The sequence below is a fragment of the Haliotis asinina genome, chromosome 11, assembly GCF_037392515.1.
Source record: "Haliotis asinina isolate JCU_RB_2024 chromosome 11, JCU_Hal_asi_v2, whole genome shotgun sequence".
Lineage (NCBI taxonomy): Eukaryota > Metazoa > Mollusca > Gastropoda > Lepetellida > Haliotidae > Haliotis > Haliotis asinina.
In genome coordinates, this window is record NC_090290.1 from 40425252 (window position 1) to 40446334 (window position 21083).

General features: G+C 43.3%; 1 protein-coding gene across 1 annotated transcript; it reads left to right on the top strand.

Moving 5' to 3' along the window:
- Nucleotides 1-2497: 2497 nt before the first annotated feature.
- LOC137256612 (phospholipase B1, membrane-associated-like) lies at nt 2498-20408 on the top strand. The gene is made up of 13 exons (XM_067794493.1): nt 2498-2546; nt 4480-4601; nt 5509-5581; nt 7735-7793; nt 8042-8109; nt 10004-10050; nt 11496-11604; nt 12282-12414; nt 12820-12974; nt 15151-15322; nt 16976-17074; nt 19246-19311; nt 20370-20408. The coding sequence occupies exons 1-13, from the start codon at nt 2498-2500 to the stop codon at nt 20406-20408; spliced, it is 1191 nt and encodes a 396-aa protein (XP_067650594.1).
- The last annotated feature ends 675 nt before the right edge of the window (nt 20409-21083 follow it).

A 21083-nucleotide genomic window follows, 5' to 3' on the forward strand; every position in this document is an offset into this window, starting at 1 on the left:
ATGCAGGCCAAAATATTGTCGAATATGTGTGACGTCGTGCCTTTGATGGATACCTCAGTCAGAACATACTTTGTTGATTCCGATACGGTTGTATCGGCCCCATGTAGATCCGAGTTCGTGGTTGGTCTTCATCACACCGTGCTTCGCAAAAGCGACTAACGAGAGCAAGTGGTCAAGCTCGTGCATGTCATCGTGCCGACCACTCGAGTATTTGATCCAGAGTTGATTTTTGTTCAGTTGCTGTCATACAGATGAAATATTGCTGACTGATAAATTCAACTACAAAGAAATCGGCGGCGGTGGGAGAGCGCAGTGGTTAAAGCGTTCGTTTGGCACGCCAACAGACCCGAGTTCGACGCCCCACATGGTTTATATGCATTAAGCCCATTTCTGGTATCCTCCGCCGTGACATAGCTGGAATATTGCTATAAGGGGCGTAAAATCACACTGTCTCACATGTGCAGTGACATTGTAGGCCCCACACATGAACAATACAACTGTGTATACCTACACGCGTTGATTGAGAATGTACATATATGCACGTGCATAGTGACACTGTATACATCCACACGTGCAAAATACGACTGTATACATCTACAAGTGTTGAGCGAGAATGTATACATAAACATGTGCAGAATACAAATGTATACACCTACACGTGTTGAATGAGAATGTATGTAAAACACGTGGATAGTAACGATGCAAATACCCACACGTGCAGAATTAAACTGTACACATATACACGTGTTGAGTGCATGAGAATGTATACACATGCGACGCCCACACGTGCACAGCATAACTATGTAGACCTATACGTGTTAACTGGGAATATATCTACACATCTATGTGCAGAGTGACATTGCATATCCCCGCGCGTGCAGAATATAACTGTATATACCTTCACGTGTTGAGTGAGAATATATGCACATGTATCGGGAAACAGATGTTATGCAAAGCCAGAATATTTCAACGATAAACATGTTTAGGAACATAGTGAGTGAATGAGTTTAGCTTTACGCCACACTCAGCAATATTCCAGCTGTATGGCGGCGGTCTGTAAATAATCGAGTCTGGACCAGAAAATCCAGTGATCAACAACATGAGCATCGATCTGCACAACTGGGAACCGATGACAAGTGTCAAGCAAGTCATCGAGTCTGGCCACCCGACCCCGTTAGTCTCTTCTTGCGACAAGCATAGTCGCCTTTTATGGCAAGCATGGGTTGCTGAAGGCCTATTCTACCCCGGGACCTTCACGGGTCTCAGGAACACAATGAAAAATAATAAATAGATAAATCTTAACGATAAGAGCTGTGTGCACGTGGATCCTGTGCTCAGCTAGGAGTATATCGAAATTTCGGGCATGTGTATAATCCACACATGTTATGCACATAGACAATGTGTACATCTTTGATCGAGATAATGGATGTGGACGTCACAAGTCTATACTTTAACGTGTGTTAACGATACCGTACCCACGCCTCTGTGTGTGTGAACATTTTTTAAACCTGCGCATGTGTGAGCGACATAATTTACACCTGCACACATGTGAGTGATTCAGTGTGCGCCCCACGCAGTCTACACTTCCACAAGTGTGAGCGACAAAGTCTTCATCTCCACGAGTATAAACTAGTAACTGCCGGATGATTGGTATGAAATCGTATACAACAAATTGGTTAAGCATTTGCAACCATAGGTCTCTTTGTTTCATGGTTCAGTTGTAACATGAAGGGGCGATGGGGTTGCATAGTTCAAAAATGTACTTTTCTCACGTTGAAAGGCCGTGTTCGATTCACATGGATACAATGTGTGAAGCCCATTTATGGTGTTGCCAGTCGTGATATTTCTGGAATATTGATAAAAGTGGCGTAAAACACACCTCACTCACAGTTGCATGAATATGCGGAAAACAAACAAACAAAAAAAACCCAAAAAAACCCCAACGTGCATTTATACATGCCTCACGAATGTCCTTACTTTCTAGTGCATCACTTGTGAAAAGGCGAGATCGACACAAACACAATCACTTGGAATTAGGTGAAGAGATTCCACGACCTTGGAACAAGTGAGTCAAGATGTAATCTATCAGATCTATCAAGATAATACGCTGATACAATAGCTAATAAATTACTGTGGACACTAGACTTTGCGCCATGGAATTTACGAAATCGAGGTCTGTGGACAGACTGGGCTCCTGTCTACCGGTAACAGCGCGCTGACGCATGGTAGCAAAATGTCCAACACTGATTGGCTGGGAGAGCTGTAATTCTTGAGTTTCCGGGATATGTTCCTATTACACGCCCCATAACATGTCTGTCACGTTTTGCAGCGTCAGGTTTTCCATAACTAAAGATGACGTACTATGAATCGCAAAAGCGTTTCGGGGACCAAGCACCTAGACAAGGAACCCGTTTAATTTATTCGGGCGGTATAAATACGACGTGTGAACGCCCAATACCACATCCCTGATCAGTGATCGACTCACATCGCCAACAGCATGAAATACGTTGCAGTCGTTCTTGCCTTGGCCATTTGCGTATGTGACGGTAAGATTGTCCTTAGTACACAGAATTAGTACTAGCTAAAATAGTTATATACTGGACAAAAATAATTAGGGATATTTGTAAAGTTTAATACAACAGATGTATTTATTCATTGACATACTGAATGAAATACCAGTCATAAAAATACCAATATCCCTAACTTATTTGGTCAAAATAGATTGTTTCAGAAAGAGGTGATTTGAGGTGAAAAGGGTTTACCGTCGCACTTAAGAATATATGGTTCATATGACGACGTGCATGCGTCTCTGTGTGTGGTTGCTTGTAATAGCCAAGACTTAAGCTTGTTTTATAGTGCAAGTTCACTATGATCAGGCAGTCACCAACAAGTACCAAATTGTAACGTCTTTGGGTAAGACGGGGATAGAACCCGCGATTTTCCGCGAACGCTGCAACCACTACACCACGGAGGCAGTGTCGTTGCAGAGAGAACCCACAATCGTGCTTACAGCTTTAGTAATTCCGATCATCTCATCCTAGCAGACTCGTGCAACATTGACGTGAAATCAATTGTCACATAGGGGATTTTGGTCACTCTGCCTTTAGAATGGAGAGGAAGATAAACCCCCCTCGACGGACATTCGTAGTGCGGCGTAAAACAAGAAAGTGAAAATACAGCTAGTAACTCTGAGTCAAGTCTGTTAACTCAGGTATTACAGTGGGTGAGTGAGTTGGGTTTTTAGCAATATACCAACAATTTCACGAAAGGGGGGCAATGGAAATGGGCTTCGCACATTGTGGAGAAGAAAACAACCAAGCTACAGAGCGAAAGGGTGCGGGTTCGAAACCAGTTATACCACAACATATTGGAAGTTTTCATTAATGTGTTATTATACGATCAGTGATGGGAAGACAAGGTCGTATCAAGTACATATAATGGTTATTTCAAAACCTCATATCAGGTTAAACAGCGACCATTTCAAAACGTGTTTTGAAATTATCGAAAATTACATGCTATGAAGTTTCGAAACGTGTCCTTCAAAACCTAGGTTTAGAAATGATCAGTGTAAAGTCACAACAGAGGTCTTCCTGATTCTAGAAGGAACCTAATTTTCTACTTTACTACGGGCAAACGCGGAGATAGGGAAAGGCGCGTCTTAGCGACATGATCGCTTTTTTGCCAGCGGGACCAGGTACAATCATGTACTCCTTTCTTAATGCACGGGAGTTAAGATCATCTCAGTGTTTAGAGTGCCTGCTGAAACAGGATCTTGACTCATCGAGATGTAAGGCAATAAGGCGATAGATGCACTGAACAGCAAAAGAAACGCAATTTTCGAAAAAAATGAAATCTCATGAAAGCGAGCGTTTTTGTTTTCTTTTAAATTAGTTCACAAACAACCACAATACAACGTTGTATGTAGTGTTTGTTCAACATGTACACATCGTCTGTGACTTGGAAGTCACACTCGAGCCTCTTAAAAGTATATATTGTGTTGTTTTGTTTTGTTTTTCAAAAAGTATTCCACAAACACAAAGCGTGTACTTTCTGTTCTGCGTGTACATATGGGCCTTTCCCATAAATGTGTAAAATATTTATTGTCTTGCAGAAAAAAATCAGGGGGGTTGTCAACCACGCACGTGTGCATGCGCGTTGTTGTATAAGATATCGCTTCCTCGTCTCGTGCTATCGGTTTCTCGTCTCGCGATATCGCTTTCTCGCTTTCTGGCCTCCAATATTTAAGGCATGAAAGTGATGGCCCTAATCAGCCACCATATACAAGAGCAATAATCGTAAGTTCGACAAAACAACCGTCTCGTACCCGTGAAAATAAGGGCTTGAATTGTCTTTTGCATCCAATGGCTGTATCCTCCGTTGGGATTTGGGAAGAGCAAACGAACAAACACGCAATTTTCACCTCACCACGATGAATCTACTTTTAACAGCGTGTCTTTTATTTCCTTGGACGCATTACAGCCACGTCCAACACCTGGGGCAGGTATGAGGCAGCCATACGTGTTTTGGCAAACAACACGTTGTTCCGGCCGACGATGGAGTCGCACATGAAGGCGTACAGAGAGGCGGAGAGAACAAGTCCGGTGAGTGAGTGAGTGAGTGGGTGAGTTAGTGAGGGGCTGAGTAAGTGAGTTGGTGAGTTAGCGAGGGTGGGTGAATGGATGGGTGAGTGGGTGTTTGGGTGGTTGAGTGAGTGAGTGAGCGAGAGTGGGTGGGTGAGTTAGTGAGTAAGTGGTGAGTGGGTTAGTGAGTGAGTGAGTGAGAGAGAGTAGGTGAGTGAGTGAGTAAGTGGTGAGTGAGTAAAATAAATGTCCCTAACAAAAATGCAGAATAAAAAACAAATCTTTCCTAGAGGAATCATCTTGTTTCAACGTTCGTCTTCAGACGAGTCATCATCGTCTCCATCAAGATCTGAAAAGTCAGATGTGTTCTTAAAGCAAATCTCATCGATTTCGTTTGCGATAATTTTATCTGTTTCATTGTTCCAGTATCCTTTGGCAATATTCAAAAAGGTTATAATCATTATGTATATGTCATTTATTTGTTAAAACTGACCCGACGTAAGGACGGACTAGATTTTTTTTAACCCGTCCTTCACAAAATTCACCCGTCTCGGACTTTGGGACGGACCATCTTTCCTACACTGAATAGGATGAGTAGTGTGGAGTTGATCCACTCAATAGGGAAATAAGGCCTCACCATCACATCATCTGCCGACCTGTAAGGATCTCCTTTGTGCTGCGAATAGGCCTTCATGCTTGCCATGAAAGGCGACTATGCTTGTCGTAAGAGGCGACTACTGGGATCGGGTGGTCAGGCCCTTCTGACTTGCTTGACACATGTCATCGGTTCCCAAATGGCGCAGATCGATGCTAATGTTGTTGATTTTCTGGACCACACTCGATTATTTACAGATCGCCGCCATATAGCTGGAATATTGCTGAGTGTGGCGTAAAACTAAACCCACTCACTCACTTCTGTGTGTTGCAGCTGCGAAGCTTGGATCAAGCAGGCAGGAACTTTGCATGCCCAGGCGGACCATCTCCAACTGTACCTACATCAGGTACAGTAGACAGGGCGGTAGGGGATGTTGGTGGGATGGGGTTTTGAGTGTGGGTACGGTGCGTGGGATGAGATTAAAATGCATGGCTGGGGTTGGGGTTGTGGGTGTGTGATGTGGTGGTGGTTACAGACAAACCACGTGCCGGACGGCTAGTTGTGGTCAAGGTTCAGAGTTGGGGTGGTAGAGAAGGGATGGGGAGGATGTGGGTTACGGACTTAGTGCCCTTGGAATATGATCGCAGTGCAGCGGTGAGCGACCTCAGTGTAAATGTGGTTGAAGAGGGTTGCGGTGCAGCGGTGGCTGATCAGAGTTACAATACATCGATGTAGGTGACGAGGGTCACAGTGAAGAGGTAGGTGACGAGGGTCACAGTGTAGCGGTGGGTGACGAGGGTTACAGTGTGGATGTCGGTGCCGAGCGTCACTGTGAGGAGCTGGGGTAACGAGGGTCACGGTACTTGTAGAAGTGGCTGACGAGAGGCACAGTGTAAAGGTGAGTGGCGAGGGCCGCATTGTAGAGGTGGTTGACGAGTGTCACAGTGTACATGTGGGTGACGACGGCCATATTGTTGAGGTATGACGACGAAGGTGGCTGATCAGATGGAGTAATGAGGATCAACGTACATGTAAAGGTGGATGACCAGGGTCATGTTATAGATGGGGTGATGGAGTGACGAAGGTCACAGTCTAGAAATAGGTGGCGAGGGTCACAGTGTAGAGGTAGGTGACGAGGGTCGCGGTGTTGTGGAGGGTGGCTGGGGTCGCGGTGTAGAGGTGGGAGACGAGGGTTACAGTATAGAAGTGGGAGACGAGGGTCGCGGTGTACAGGTGGGTGACGAGGGTCACAGTGTAGAGGTGGGTGACGAGGGTTATAGTGTAGAGGTGGGTGACGAGGGTGGCGGTGTGGTGGTAGGTGACGAGTGTCACAGTGTGGAGGTGGGTGACGAGGGGTACAGTGCACAGGTGGGTGACGAGGGTCATAGTATAGAGGCTAATAACGAGGGTCATAGTGTAGAGGTGGATGACGAGAGGCTTAGTGTGAAGGTGAGTGACGAGGGTCACTTTGTAGTGGTTTGGTGACGAGGATCACAGTGTAGAGTTAGATGACGAGGGTCACAATGTAGAGGTGGGTGACGAGGATCACAGTGTAGAGGTAGGGTGATGGGTGACGAGAATCACAGTGTAGATGTTGGTGACGAGGGTCACAGTATAGTGGTAGGGTGGCGACAGGCTTAGTGTAAAGGTAGGGTGACGAGAGGCTTAGTGTAAAGGTGTGTGACGAGGGACACGGTGTAAAAGTGGGTGACGAGGGTCGCGGTGCAGTGGTGGGTGAGGAGGATCACAGTGTAGGGGTAGGGTGACGAGGGTCACTGTTTAGATGGGGTAACGAGGGTCATGGTACATGTAGAGGTGGCTGACGAGGGGCACAGGGTAGAGGTGAGTGACGAGGGTCACAGTGTAGAGATAGGTGACGAGTGTCACAGTTTTGCGGTGGGTGACGAGGGTCAATGTGTAGAGGTGAGTGACGAGGTCATGGTACTTGTAGAGGTGGCTGACGACAGGCACAGTGTAGAGGGTGAGTGATGAGGGCCACAGTGTAGAGGTGGGAGGGTTACGGTGTGGAGGTGGGTAACGAGGGCCACAGTGTAAAGCTGAGGGGCGAGAGTCACAGTTTAAAGGTGAGTGAAGAGGGTCACAGTGTAGTGGTGGCTGACGAGGGTTACAGTGTGGATTTGGGAGATGAGGGTCATGTTGTGGATGAGGTGATGGAGTGACGAGGGTCACAGTGTAGAGATAGGTGGCAAATGTCGCCATGTAGATGGGGGTGACGACTGTGGCTGAGTAGAGGTGAGTGACGAGGATCACGGTGTAGAGTTGGTCGACGAGCGTCATAGTGTGGAGATGGGTGACAAGGTATACTCATGCCGTTGTAGATATGGTGTAGTTTTAAACACACACACACAGACACACACACACAGACAGACAGACAGACACACACACACACATATATACACACGCACACATACACACACACATATATATATACACACACACATACACACACGCACACACACATACAATTTCATTTTGGTGCGTCAGTTATACTCACCATGTCACCTTAGTTTAAATTATATTTTACTTTTTTTTTATTAGTGCACGAGCTGAGAGCAGGCGACATCAAGGTAGTTGCAGCCATGGGGGATTCTCTCACAGTAAGTACCCATCCCACCGGAAGAAGCCGACAGTTACTTCCCTTGTTGGGTCTTCGTTCTGGCGATTAACATGCGAACGCGGAATAACACAGTTCTAGAAATGATGTCCCTGGAATACATATTAACAGGACTAATCTAAACTGTTCATGAAAGTCACATTTGTAATTTCTAATATGATTTTTGTGGGTACAGCACCGAGCGTTTTCTCTGATCACATGACTAATCACGTGGCTGGTCACATGTTACAGGCAGCCAATGGCGCCGACGCTTGGACAATTCTGGGATGTCTCACGGAATACAGAGGGACGTCCTGGAGGTATGGATTGTTGCGACTAGTATAATTACAGCGATAATATATACTGAGTCAAAAAAGAAACTTCACATTCTTTCTTCAGGGCTCTATAAAAGAACAAGAGATGGTAAGATGGTTAAATTGTTATTATTTCATTGCTGATATCTGTGTGATGTACTCGATACACTGACAGTACCACAAACAGTTCCATTAGGCTACATCGCCGTTCCAAAACATGGGGATACAGAATGTCAAGTCACAAGAATAGAAATTCGAAATTTCTCAGTTCATTGTTGTGTATGGCCACCCCGAGCATTCACCACTGCCAAACACCGTGTCTTCATCGACTGCCTGATGCTTGTGAACACGTGGTTGGGGATTCTGCGCCATTGCTCTTGCAAGGCAGCGCCAAGTTCCTGCGAATGCTGAGTTTGGTTCCTACGACTACGAAGCCATTCTCCCAAGTGCAACCCAAACGTGCTCTATTGGATGATGGTCAGGGGACCATGGTGGCCAGTCCATCATGTTGATTCCAGCGTTTTGATGGAAATTTCGTGTCAACATCACGGTATGCATCGGAGCATTATCATACTGAAACTGTAGACCTGTGCCATGAGCCACCAAGAAAGGAGCGAGTTCAGGTGTGAGAATCTGGTCGCGGTTAGCAGCAACTGTGAGGTTTCCACGGATGACCAGAAGTCGGGAAAGTTTTTTTCCACAGAAAGCACCCCACATCATGCTACTTCCGCTCCCAAATCTGTCGACTTCCTGTACACAACATTGGGCATACCTTTCACGACGTCCTCTCCAGACTCTATGCCTGCCGTCCGCGAATCTGAGGGTAAACGTGGATTCATCGCTGAAGACGACTCGATTCCAGTCTCTCTGGGTCCATGGGAGGTGACATTGGTCCCACAGCAGACGTTGACGTTGACGTTGACGTTGATGAAACGGCGTGAACATTGGTCCACGATATGGACGTCGAGAATGGAGATTGGCAACCCGCAACCAATTTCGAATGGTCTGTGACGACAGTCGACCTCTAGACATCTCAGCCCTGGTTCGTTTAGCCGGCAGAACTCTGTCACGTAGGTGACATAGGACAATTAGACGGTGTTCTGATCATGACGTCACACGTAGACGACCCGACCTTGGTCGATCAGAAGTGGTGCCAGTTCGTTGTAGACGACCTCGCAAGTCATACTCAGTACGACGGCTGCATTGCTCTTGCGACGTCAGTAACTGATCTTCCCGCTTGCAACATGCCAACGGCACGTTCACGTTGCACATTTGACAATCGTGGCATTTAAAGTACCGTCAGAACTGTGGTAGTGTCTTTTCCATCCTTGAGGCCAATGTAAACACGTGCAAATGAAGAAAACTTCGATGCGAAGATCACGTGATCGACTGCACGTGCTAAACCTGATTTGACACTAACGTCATTTACACGACGAATGGATGGGTTTCAGTGGGTTTTGCTAACGTTTTTCTAGAGTTGAAAGATAGGGATCCCATTTCGGATACATAGATGCATCATCACAGAAAAATTATTCATTAGTTTCAAAAATTACATTTTGTGAAGTTTCTTTGTTGAAATGACAACAAATTAACATCAAACTACCATCAGTTATGAAACAATAAAAGTGTCGCTGGATGTTCTATTAGAGTGTGTTTTTGGTAAAAGCAAATAACTTCTCCCCTCTTCCACATGCCTTGGAACACTCCCCTGAAAACACCTGTCATTTCACAAATTCAAAGAAACTAATAAGTTCAATTTATAACCGAAGATCGATAAAAGCAGTTCGACTGAAAGTAAGGAATGTCAAGATAATGCTCGTTACATTCGTCAGTTCTTATAAGCCTGTTGAACGTTGAATGTCGAATAGTTGAACGTAACAAGGACGCTTTGTATTTTCAGTATCGGTGGAGACAGGAGCATTTCAAATGATGGTATTACTATTCCAAGTAAGTCACTCTGTTTGAACTTATTTAGTTTGTTAGAAGCTGTTGCTATAATTTCGGGAACCACGGGAATGGTTTTGAATGATCATGATTTGGTCAAATGCTGGATTCGAACCCACCGCTACAACTTAGACGAACACCTCCATGGGATGACTGATTGATTGACTTTAGTGTTACGCCGCTTTTAGCTACAGTCAATCAATACCATGACGGGAGACCATAAATGGGCTCCACACATTGTGCCCATGTGGGGAATCGAACTCGTGTCTTTGGCGTGACGAGCGAACATAATAATCACTGGGCTACCCAACCTCCCTCAATGGGATGAGTGATGTGTGCCTTTGAGGCAGCGTATTCTTCCACACCTGAATAAGTAAATGTTCCACCAATGGGTGCACACGTCTGACTTCCTGTGGAACGTGCGTGCATGAGGGAATATGCTTCTAAACTACACATCATTACCATTATGGGGGTACACCGGAACAGAAAGCTTCCTACGTTGTACCCATGTGGGGGATCAGTCCCGACCTTTTCCACACTCTAACCATCGCACTCACTGCGCCATAACCTAATCTGTATATCGATATATTCACACAAAAATAGTTAGAGTTATTGAGTGAATTTAGTTTTATGTCACACTGAGCGGTACCCCAGCTTTATGTCGGCGGTCTGTAAATGATCGAGATTGGACTAGACAATTCAGTGATCAACAGCATCTGCATCGATCTAAGCGATTGGGATACGATGACATGTGTTTTAAAGCAAGTCAACGAGCCTGACCACATGATCCTGTTAGTCGCCTCCAACGACAACCATGAGCTACTGAAGATCATTTCTAGCCCGGGCCAGTTAGAAATTATCCGTCCACACAATGGCCTGTGATTAGGGCTAGCTATCTGTTCAGATCAATACGGGGGCGGTGGGGTAGCCTAGTGGTTAAAACGTTCGCTCGTCACGCCGAAGACCCGGGTTCGATTCCTCACATGGGTACAATGTGTGAGGCCCATTTTCTGGTGTCCCCCGCCGTGATATCGCTGGAATATTGCTAAAAGCGGCATAAAACCAAACTCACTCACTCACTCAGTCACTCAGATCAATACGACCGATAGTCGTAAACTTAGCCAGCCTTTTAGCCAGCCCTTTTGTGAATGGTCAAATCTGGTCAAGGCAAACCGCACGCATGAATTTTATTGGCTATGCTGTTCTTTTGGAGATAGTATATTAGGAACCAAAGGATGTTTGCTCTTGTTAATAGTATTTTAAACAAATATCAAAACCATACTTGACATACTTCTTTAAGACTCTTGGACCTACGTTTACAAAGCACTAAGGTCATCGTAAGTCACTAAGGTAACCATAGTGCAATGTTAAAGGATGGGAGTTAAGGGTAAACGTTGCTTCGAGAAAGGAGCCCTTGCCCTCAATGTCTGTTATTTTGCTTTCGTCAGATATACTGCGCTATTTCAACCCTAACGTGTACGGCTTTTCCAACGGCCAAGGTGACCGAGACTCTGCCAACAAGCGCTTCAACGTAGCTAAGTCGGGCGACAAGAGCATGTACGTAGTAACTTTAAAGACAATCATCGAACGTTCTTTATGATTGCTGCTTAATCGAAAAAAAGAGTTATTTCAATGTCATGCTATCATACTCTTTATAACAATGCCTAGCAAATAACCAAAGGCGTCCCTGGTGAATTCATGGTGTCCAAGGTGCATGGACTCTGAAGACGCCATTGTGTACAACCAATTCCCTTATTAGTTATTAGGGGTGACTATTGAGGAGACAACAACTAAATTGCGATAGCAATAGTCTGTTGCAACACACTTTTGCGAAGGCGACAGCCTATTGCGACCAGCTATATGTTTCTCATTTGAAGTCATTTCCTAAAATAATGTATAGTTTATCTGAAATGAAAACAAGTCGAAAGAGTTGAGTTTTAAGTCTCATTTAAAAGCTGACCAGAAACCTGAAACTCAGATCAAGTAAACAGTTAAAACATAAGCTCTTTGAAACAGCAGTTCGTGCTCCTAATAAAACAAGTGCCCGAATATGTTTGTTTGAGAGGTAACACGGACGGATTACGCTAAATCAAACTGAACGAATCTGGTACACATAGTCCCTCATACTATCGATGAATCGAGAGGTTTTCATTACTTCTATCAATTAACTGATATCGGAGACCGAACAATCTCAAATCATCGATAGTTCGATGCTTCGTTACGTATCCCCGCAGGCACATGCCAGAGCAGGCGGACTTGTTGGTACAACGGCTCAGAAGCGACCCCAACATCAATTTCCACAACGACTGGAAACTCATCACCATCTTCATCGGGGGCAACGATTTGTGTCAGTTCTGTTCAAATGAGGTAAGACGTTGACAGACAAACTGATGACTGTCAGTTTGCCATTCTGGGTTCCGGGTTCCAGCCTATCGTTTCGCAACCTCTGTCGGAGGTCAACTGCTTGGTGGTCAGGCCCGATGTGTGTCAGGGCTCAGTGTGTGTAATTGGAGGCCGACGATGTCAGATATTGTTCATGATATCGACCATTGGTGTGTTTCAGCTATCAGTCCGAAATGTAATGATTACTCACAATCTACAGAAAAACAATGTCTGAGTCTGATACTTATTTATTTACCTGAGAAGGTGACGGTTAGAACTGAATTTGCTCAGCGCAACTCTTTTGCTTTACTCATAGGCAGCTAACGGGTCGAGTGGTCCACACTTCTCCGCAAAAAATTAAATTCAGTCACTCACCCACTCACTCCACAGACCGTACACACCGCTGTGAAGTACGCCAGCCGTATCGAGGAGGCATTACAGATCCTTTACGACAACGTACCCCGAGCCCTCGTGCAGGTCGTCAACATCTTCGACATCGGTCCTCTTACAGAAATGGGTGGACTCATTTGCTCCACTGTTCACGTGTAAGTCAATACTTGTTCAAGATTCTCTATTTACGGATGGGTCCACGCTAGAACATTGTGTTGCATGAGGCGACTAAACAATAACTACGGTTATTGCAACTCATCTTTCACAAATGTCTTTTAAAGATTTGATTATTGAAATTATACAGATGGTAGGTAGGTCATGACATTTCGAGAGACCTTTGTACTTCCGGTGACAAACAACGTTTCATATATTTAGAATGGTCTCATATATGGTTGGCAGCTGACAGTAAGGAACTGGTAATCCTTGCAGAAAATATGGAATTTATTTTCCCCCTAATTCACCAACTATTAGGACTGTCAACATCTGTGACAGCAAAGGATGTTTGTACACTTGGTCCGGTCTAGTAAAGTCATATTTGCGATCGCGAAATTTGGAACTAGAACTGGGTCTTGAACATACGCTTGTCACAGAAGATCTGGTACTAGAAGTAAGCTGGGTCCCGTCTCGCACATCGCCCATTGGTGCGCTCAAAGGGAGCCGGGGACCAGCTTAGTACCTCTTTAGTAGCGCCTCCAAGACGTAAAGGGCCTATAGGTTACTATGAACAGCATGTAGGACTGAACAACATACACTCATTGGAAATTTACTCAGGGAAATGGTTTGTCCCCGTCATACCAATGCTGATGCATGTCATCAAAGATTGGGTGTAAATGTGAAAGAAGCCGATTGATGGAGTTAGGAGAATATGAAAGAATTGGGATAGAAACGGACTGTTGCGCATATTTGCGGCCGTGGGCAAATCGGGAGCGTGTGATCGTTCTGCGTACTCTTCTTGGGGTAGTCAAAAGAATATAAGATGTTGTCATCAATACAAAAGTATATTCTCAATACCTGTCATTGATTTCCTTGTAGTGGTTAAAGCTGTGACCTGTGTCAGTCAAACTATTTAAATCGGAGTTTAACTCACTCACTCACTCACTCACACAGGATGGTGGTCAACTTAATCACTTCTAACGTTGCTTCGCCAACACGTGAGGGTGTTTTAGTGAATTTGGTTTAAAGATGTTACGAAAGTACAGCGAAAAAAAAACTTATCAAATACCTCATTTTAGAAAAGATAGGACGTTGCTTGTCCAAGCACCAAAAGGTGTAACTTACGCATGGAAACATTCGCCCATATGAAACTTTTCCATACATAACGATTATAAAAAATTTTTTAATACTTATCTAATACCTCATTTGAAAAATACAGGACATTGCTTGTCCATGCATCCGAGTGGAAGCAAACGCCCAAATGAATCAGAACGGGAACAGAATTTGGCATTCCAAAAATGTTTTAAAAATCTGGAATCAGACCGTAGTTTATGGTCAATGAGTAACGAGAGCGAGGAGTGATATATTTAATAGGACATTTACATGGCTCCGACCTCCACGCCACACATGGAATGCTCTATGTGCAAAATTAAAGATAAGCAATTGTTAGGAAACAAGTTGATCTTTAGGTTGGTCCATAGCACAGCAGCAGTGAGCTTGAAGGATCTGGCACCAAAGCACCAATTTGTAGGGAGGTACAAAAAGCAGAATTTGTCAGCTGAACGAATGTCAGTGAAGTTGACGTTGCTGTGAGAGTCTGAAGAAATGGAGTGGGGTGGGGTGGGGTGGGGGGTGGGTGGGGGGTGGGGGTCTTGTGGCCTGGTTGGTAGGCAAGACATGTTTTCTTTCATGGAACTGTAGCCAATAAAGTGATATGGGTAGAACCTTTACGGCAACCTTCTTGTTTCAAGCAAGGCCTTGCTATCGATATAGATAATAGATATCGATGATCGGTAACTGAATATCGATCGATTATTTATAAAATATCGGGGACGTTTATAAAAAATGTCTGAAAGAAGCGAATATGTGTCACTGGTGAGTCCTGAAACAGCGTCCTAAAATATGATTTAGAAACAGGACATGACGGAAGTCCTAAATATGTATATCATGAGAGAAGATAAAATTTTCTTTCTATCACAAACCTTCATATACGATATAATCAATAACACAATTTTCATATCGATAACCATCAATAACGACGATATTTCCGATATACAGCGGTATTAACTCGCATTCTTTCATATACATGTAGCCAATGAAATTATATGAGTACAGTCCTTAATGCGACCTTCATACAAGCTTTGTTCAAGCTACACGTTCACACATTGCCATACCCAGATTCGCCTGTGACTGCCTGCTAAACCAGGAGGGACTGGACAAGGCGAGTCAACTGACCCTTGACTACCAGCGAGAGACCGCGAGTGTGGTTAGCAGTTCAAAGTTCCACAACCACGAAGACTTCACTGTTGTGCTGCAGCCATTCCTTGAGGAGGCGGACCCACCCAGAAAGGTCAGGGTCACTTGGCGTGTCACGTGAGACAAAATGGCTGCCACGTTCATTGCGTTGCCTTCATCTATCGCCTTTGTTTAAATTTATATCATAATATTATCAAATAAGGAAACCTAGACTGTAGTAAAATACAAAAAGTTTCATGGTGAGTACATGGACAGGGTCAGTCGGCGTGTCACGTGAGACAAAATGGCAGCCAAGTTAGTTGCGTTGACTTCATCTGTTGACTTTGTTTGAATTTATATAATCATTTTATCAAAAAAATACACCTAGACTGATCAGTGTTAATAAATTACAAAAAGGTCGATAATGAACGTATGCCTTGCGCAAAGGAGCATGAGCAGGCTTGTTCGAGCTTTACAGAACGCAGCCGCATAGCTGGAATGCTACTGAATGGTAACGTTAAACAATAGCGATACATTGTACAGTGCTGATTTCACGCACCAGACCATGCTGAAGACGCTATAGATTTGTTACAATCTGAGTATTATTATTATTACCTGGACAACCCAAGCTGCTATGTTGTACTCACATGACATCCCACCGCGTACCCCTTATTCTGCTGGGTAAACTGAGGCAATTTTGAACAAACTCACTTGTCCAAGGTGAGACCTCATGTATCACATGTGTTTCGTTGTAGGGCAGGACTGATTTACTTAAAAACAACAAACACAGGCAAGATATAAGTAGAAGATATTCTTGATGTTTAATGACAGTTAACTGAATTCAAGAAAGTTGAAGTGGTATTCTGCAATTATGATACGTTATGATCTGTCACTACACTATTAAATGGTGTGATATCTATTATTTGTTGATATCAAAATGTATCACAATGGTATTTCTTCGAACCTGGTGAATTTAAATTTCATAAAAGGAAGAATATATTCCCCAAAATACAATTCAATGTTTCATATTCATCTTATTTACAATTCACAACATCAATGAAAAATGTCATAAATATTGAAGAGATTGTCCTCCAAACATCGAAGGGATTTGTGCCCTATCTGTGCAGAACATAAATTGTTCTTCAACAGCCAATCAGAAACGAGTATATTCGTGCTCGGATTTTCCCGTATTTGAGCCCACTCACAATGGTCTTAATAACGGGATATTTTGCCGTTATTGAGCTCGTGGGCCTAAGGTAAGATTTCAAATCTTAGCGTGTTAGAGTGACGTCCCTTTGTAACAGCACATGGCAAACTTTGGCGTATCTATAACAGTTTTGGTGCATGTGTGTAGTTCAGTTGATGTGCAGAGGTTTTCATGTTTACATGGAGTTCAGGACGTCAGGTACTCTCTACCCATACACAGACAATCCCAACCCACATCACTCAAACGCATTCACCATTCCCAAGAACAGTTAAGTGCATAAATGTAAAAGAAAGGGTGTCATTCAAGTTCATGTTTATGACAGTTCTTGAATGATTGTGTAAGGGTTTTAATTATTCAGTTTATCTTCAAGTTCATTCCGTGGTATCTTGTCTTAGAATAATTTTCTTCAGTTACAAGCATTTGCCGAAATCCGGGGCTTAATCATTGGTTGTTTTATCAGTGAACGAGAAGGGTCATTTTCTGTTATTAATTAGCCCGAGGCTTAGATACGGGAAATATCGTTAAGCTGACAGTTGTCTGACCATATCCATTGTTTTGCAGTCGGACGGCAAATTGGACACCGCGTTCTTCGCCCCAGACTGCTTTCACTTCAGCCGTTTGGGACACCAGATGGTGGCCAAGAACCTGTGGAACGCCATGGTAAGTGTCACAGCGGTTTGATAGCCTTGTGATTGAAGCGTTCGTTCGTCACGCCTATGACCCGGGTTTGATTCCCCACATCTTTACATTCTGTACTTCTCATTTGGTGGTCCAATTTGATATTGGGATATTAAGCACCTTAGTGATCCCATATACTCTAGTGGGGTACAGATGCATACATCATTTATTGACAGCGTTATAAATGAAACAACGCCATTAAAACTACTCATTTCGACAGTTACTTCCCTTAAATCGACCTTTTTGACAACAGTGTACAATTCTCACCCGCGAACGAAATTTCAACCAATCAGAGGGGCGCGCCTCCGTGACGTCATACCAGGTATACCTCCGTGGGTTGCTGTAGGATTCATGTATATTTCGGGGGTATATTATCTTGTTTATAAGCTTGACTAAACATGAATCATACCAACTTGTTTGGAAAATGAAAGCTCTATGTTTTCACAATCTACCACCATTTAATCTTGTTAACTACTTTGCTTATTTTCCGAGATACAACTTATTTTCATAGACAATTCTGTCAAAATCGCTTGTCGTAACGGTAATATTTTTTTTTTTTAGTTTTGTTACAATCAGTGTCATACTAAATCATTTTGATTCAAAAACACATTTAACTACCAGTAGGAAGTCGTTTTTATCTTTTAACTCGATGAAAACAAACCTTAGTCAAACTGATTCTCAAAATGACGCCCAGTCGCTAACATCAGGTTGTCTGAGAATAAATATTAATGCTATTTAGGATTGTTTTCACCGAGTTACAAAATCTAAACTACTGACTCGGTAGCAAAATATGTATTTGTTTAATGCACAACAGGATATTGCATAACAATGCTTATACCATAACAATTTCACACTTGGAAACGTGGGTGTCAGTATGATACTACCTTCTTGTCACTTCGACCACAACCTCGCTTCCGCGGAAGAAATCATTATATTACAAATGTTTCTTGTAAAATCTTTTTGGTCATGAATCATTTACTGCAACTAAAGTAAGTACATGCAGTTTTGATTGTTTTTAACAAGATGAAAACAAATGTAAATAGCATCTTCTATCTTGGAAGTGAGCTAGGTACCGAACCATCCTATTTAATACCAGGGAGTATTTATACAGTAGATTATCAGTGTTAATACGTTCAGGCTTCCACAACACTCACTTCGGACTCACAACAACATATTTAGCACGAACTGAGGGATCCGGTGGAAATCTGTCCATGGTGACACCAGTACCATCACCCGACACCTGGGAACATTTTACGGCAACACAACGATTCAGCATGTCTTTGTTGACGTCGGAAAATCCGCAAATTGACGAGCTTGTTACATATTTCATATACAACTAACTGGAAATCCTTCCTCACATGACGTCACTGTGCACAGGGATCTGGGTACAGAGTTACGTAACTTGTCTGCTGTTTCGTTGGCAGACGATTTTTTGGCAGCTTATATAAACCTAAAGTGTGCTTCTCACTATATATTAGGTCATTTCTTGTTTTTCCAGAAGAACCGCATTTGAAGTTTTTGTTTTGGAGGGACAGGTTTTACCTTTCGCTAGAAGAACCCTCTTCCCAGGTTTTACTTTTCGTTAGTAAGACCGCTTCCCAGGTTTTACTTTTCTTAGGTTTATATGAATATTAACATTCAAATGCTACATGAGTGTTTGTGTTATGTATTATGAGTGTTATGTAGCTTCATTAAATGATCATCCACACTGTAATTACCCATCACTGACGGTGTATATGTTAGAGAAAACACTTCTCGGTTTTTGGGATTTCTCACCCCTCCGGTTTGACATCGCTCGATATTAATTAACCACACGTTTTTGAAGAATGCATTTGGTGTTCCGCTTAAGACTAACCATAAGTCTTTCATATGTAATGGTTAAAAAGAGAACAAAAATGTGTGTTTATTACATCCTTATAAACATAATTACTCATAATTACTCAACGCTTTTACAAATAAGCGACCCATGAAGATCCGGATTAGAACTAGTCTTCAGCGGCGTCTTCATCGTAGCCCGGTTGCAGATATCGATGCTCATGCTGTTGATCACTGGATTTTTTTGTCTGCACTCGATTATCATGTACATACCGCTGTCAAGTAACTGGAATATTGCGTTTAACGACAAACATGCAACAAGTGATGTCCTTTTGCAGTTTCAGCCGGTGGGTTTGAAAGATCGAGACTGGGACATGAATGCCGGCATATACTGCCCCGGTCAGGTGAGAACACGTTGGCTTACACATGGATAGTAGTGACGGCCGGAAATAAGGGAACCTATCAAGGTTTTCAATAGATAAAAATATATTAAAACCTGAAAATCTGTCCTGAAAACGTTAAGGTCATCAATATTATATATGGAACTTTATTATGTCCACTTTTGACTGTCATCGGTTCCCATTTGTGCAGATCGATGCTCATGTTGTTGATCACTGGATTGTCTGGTCCTGATGCCATTATATATACAGACCGCCGCCATATATGTAGCTGGAATATCGCTGAGTGTGGTTTGATTTTCTCCTCTGTTTACTGTCATCGGTTCCCTATTGCATAGATCGATGCTCATGTTGTTGATCACTGGAGTCGCTGGTCCAGGCTCGGTTATATACAGGCCGCCGCCATATAGCTTGAATATTGCTGAGTGCGGCGTGAACCCACATTCACTCACTGTTGACAATATATATATATTCATTTGAAATTTAAAACAATTTATTAGAGACATTTTTAAAGATCTTCATTTCACATTATTTAACTGTTATACGAAACATTTGTATAGCGGCGATATCCATTTCAACTGTTTTGTTTCCCCCCAACCATTGGATGTCCATCACAATGGATCATCGTATTTCAATTTCAACTCCCTGGGGATTACACAACCTTTGCAGACAGAAGTTAAGGTGGCTTGTCCATTCTTGCGAGGTACCCATTGACAGCTTTGAGGACTGCATGTGTCTGTACCCGCAGTAAGGTGTTTGCATGTATTCATGTGGCCATCTGGTCACATATAAAGGATTCAGTGAATCCGTGGGTTCTTTTACGTGCACGGGATGGTGTACTGTACACTAGGATTTGTAACAACTGAAGAAGAGTCTGCACATAATGTTGAACCCAAGTTTTACAACCTGACACGGGTGGGCTCGATCCCGTCATGTCCAAGTTCGCTGGATTACCAACCTGGCACCTAAGGCAGCTCGTCCCCCACGCTCACAGCCCAGTCCCAGTCACATATGTGTCTATGTTGGTCAAATGTGAAAATGAGGAAGCTCATATTTGTTTTCAGAATGAGTTTATAGCAACGGAAAAGAACAACAGGCAGTGATGGAGAAACATGGAGTCATGTCAGCAATAAATACCAACAATAAATCCATATAAGACTTAAATACTGTTTGTGATTTGTCGCTTCGTTTTCCAGATTGTTTACCTTGTTCACCTATATAACTGTGTAGAGGACTTGAAGATCCTTTTCACACTTTGGGTCTTAAATCAGGTGAAGGAATGTTGGTGGATTTTCTAATCCCATCCCAACTGCGTCATCAGTACACTTGATGTCAATCCGACCCATGATGGTTCGGGGTAGAATAGGCCTTCGGGAACCCACGCTTGCCAAAAGGACGACTATACGCAAGACTAACGGGATTGGGAAGTCAGGCTTGCTGACTTGGTTGACACATGTCATCGGTTCCCAATGTCTCGGATCGATGTTCATGCTGTTGATCACTGCTATGCCAGGTTCATATGCGATTATTTACAGACTGCTGCCATATAGCTGGAATATTGCTGAGTACGGCGTAAAGCTCAACTCACTCAATAACTTGATGTCAATCCCTGCATCGTCGCCATTATTCATTAATGTTGTTGAAGTATGGCATTAAACTACAAACACTGAATATGGCACAGGTAGGAAACTCGGGAATCCATGACAGCTTTTGTATATAGCCTTGTCCGTTATTGCCACTTGAATGGATTTATCCTCTGGTGATGTTCATTGCGCAGG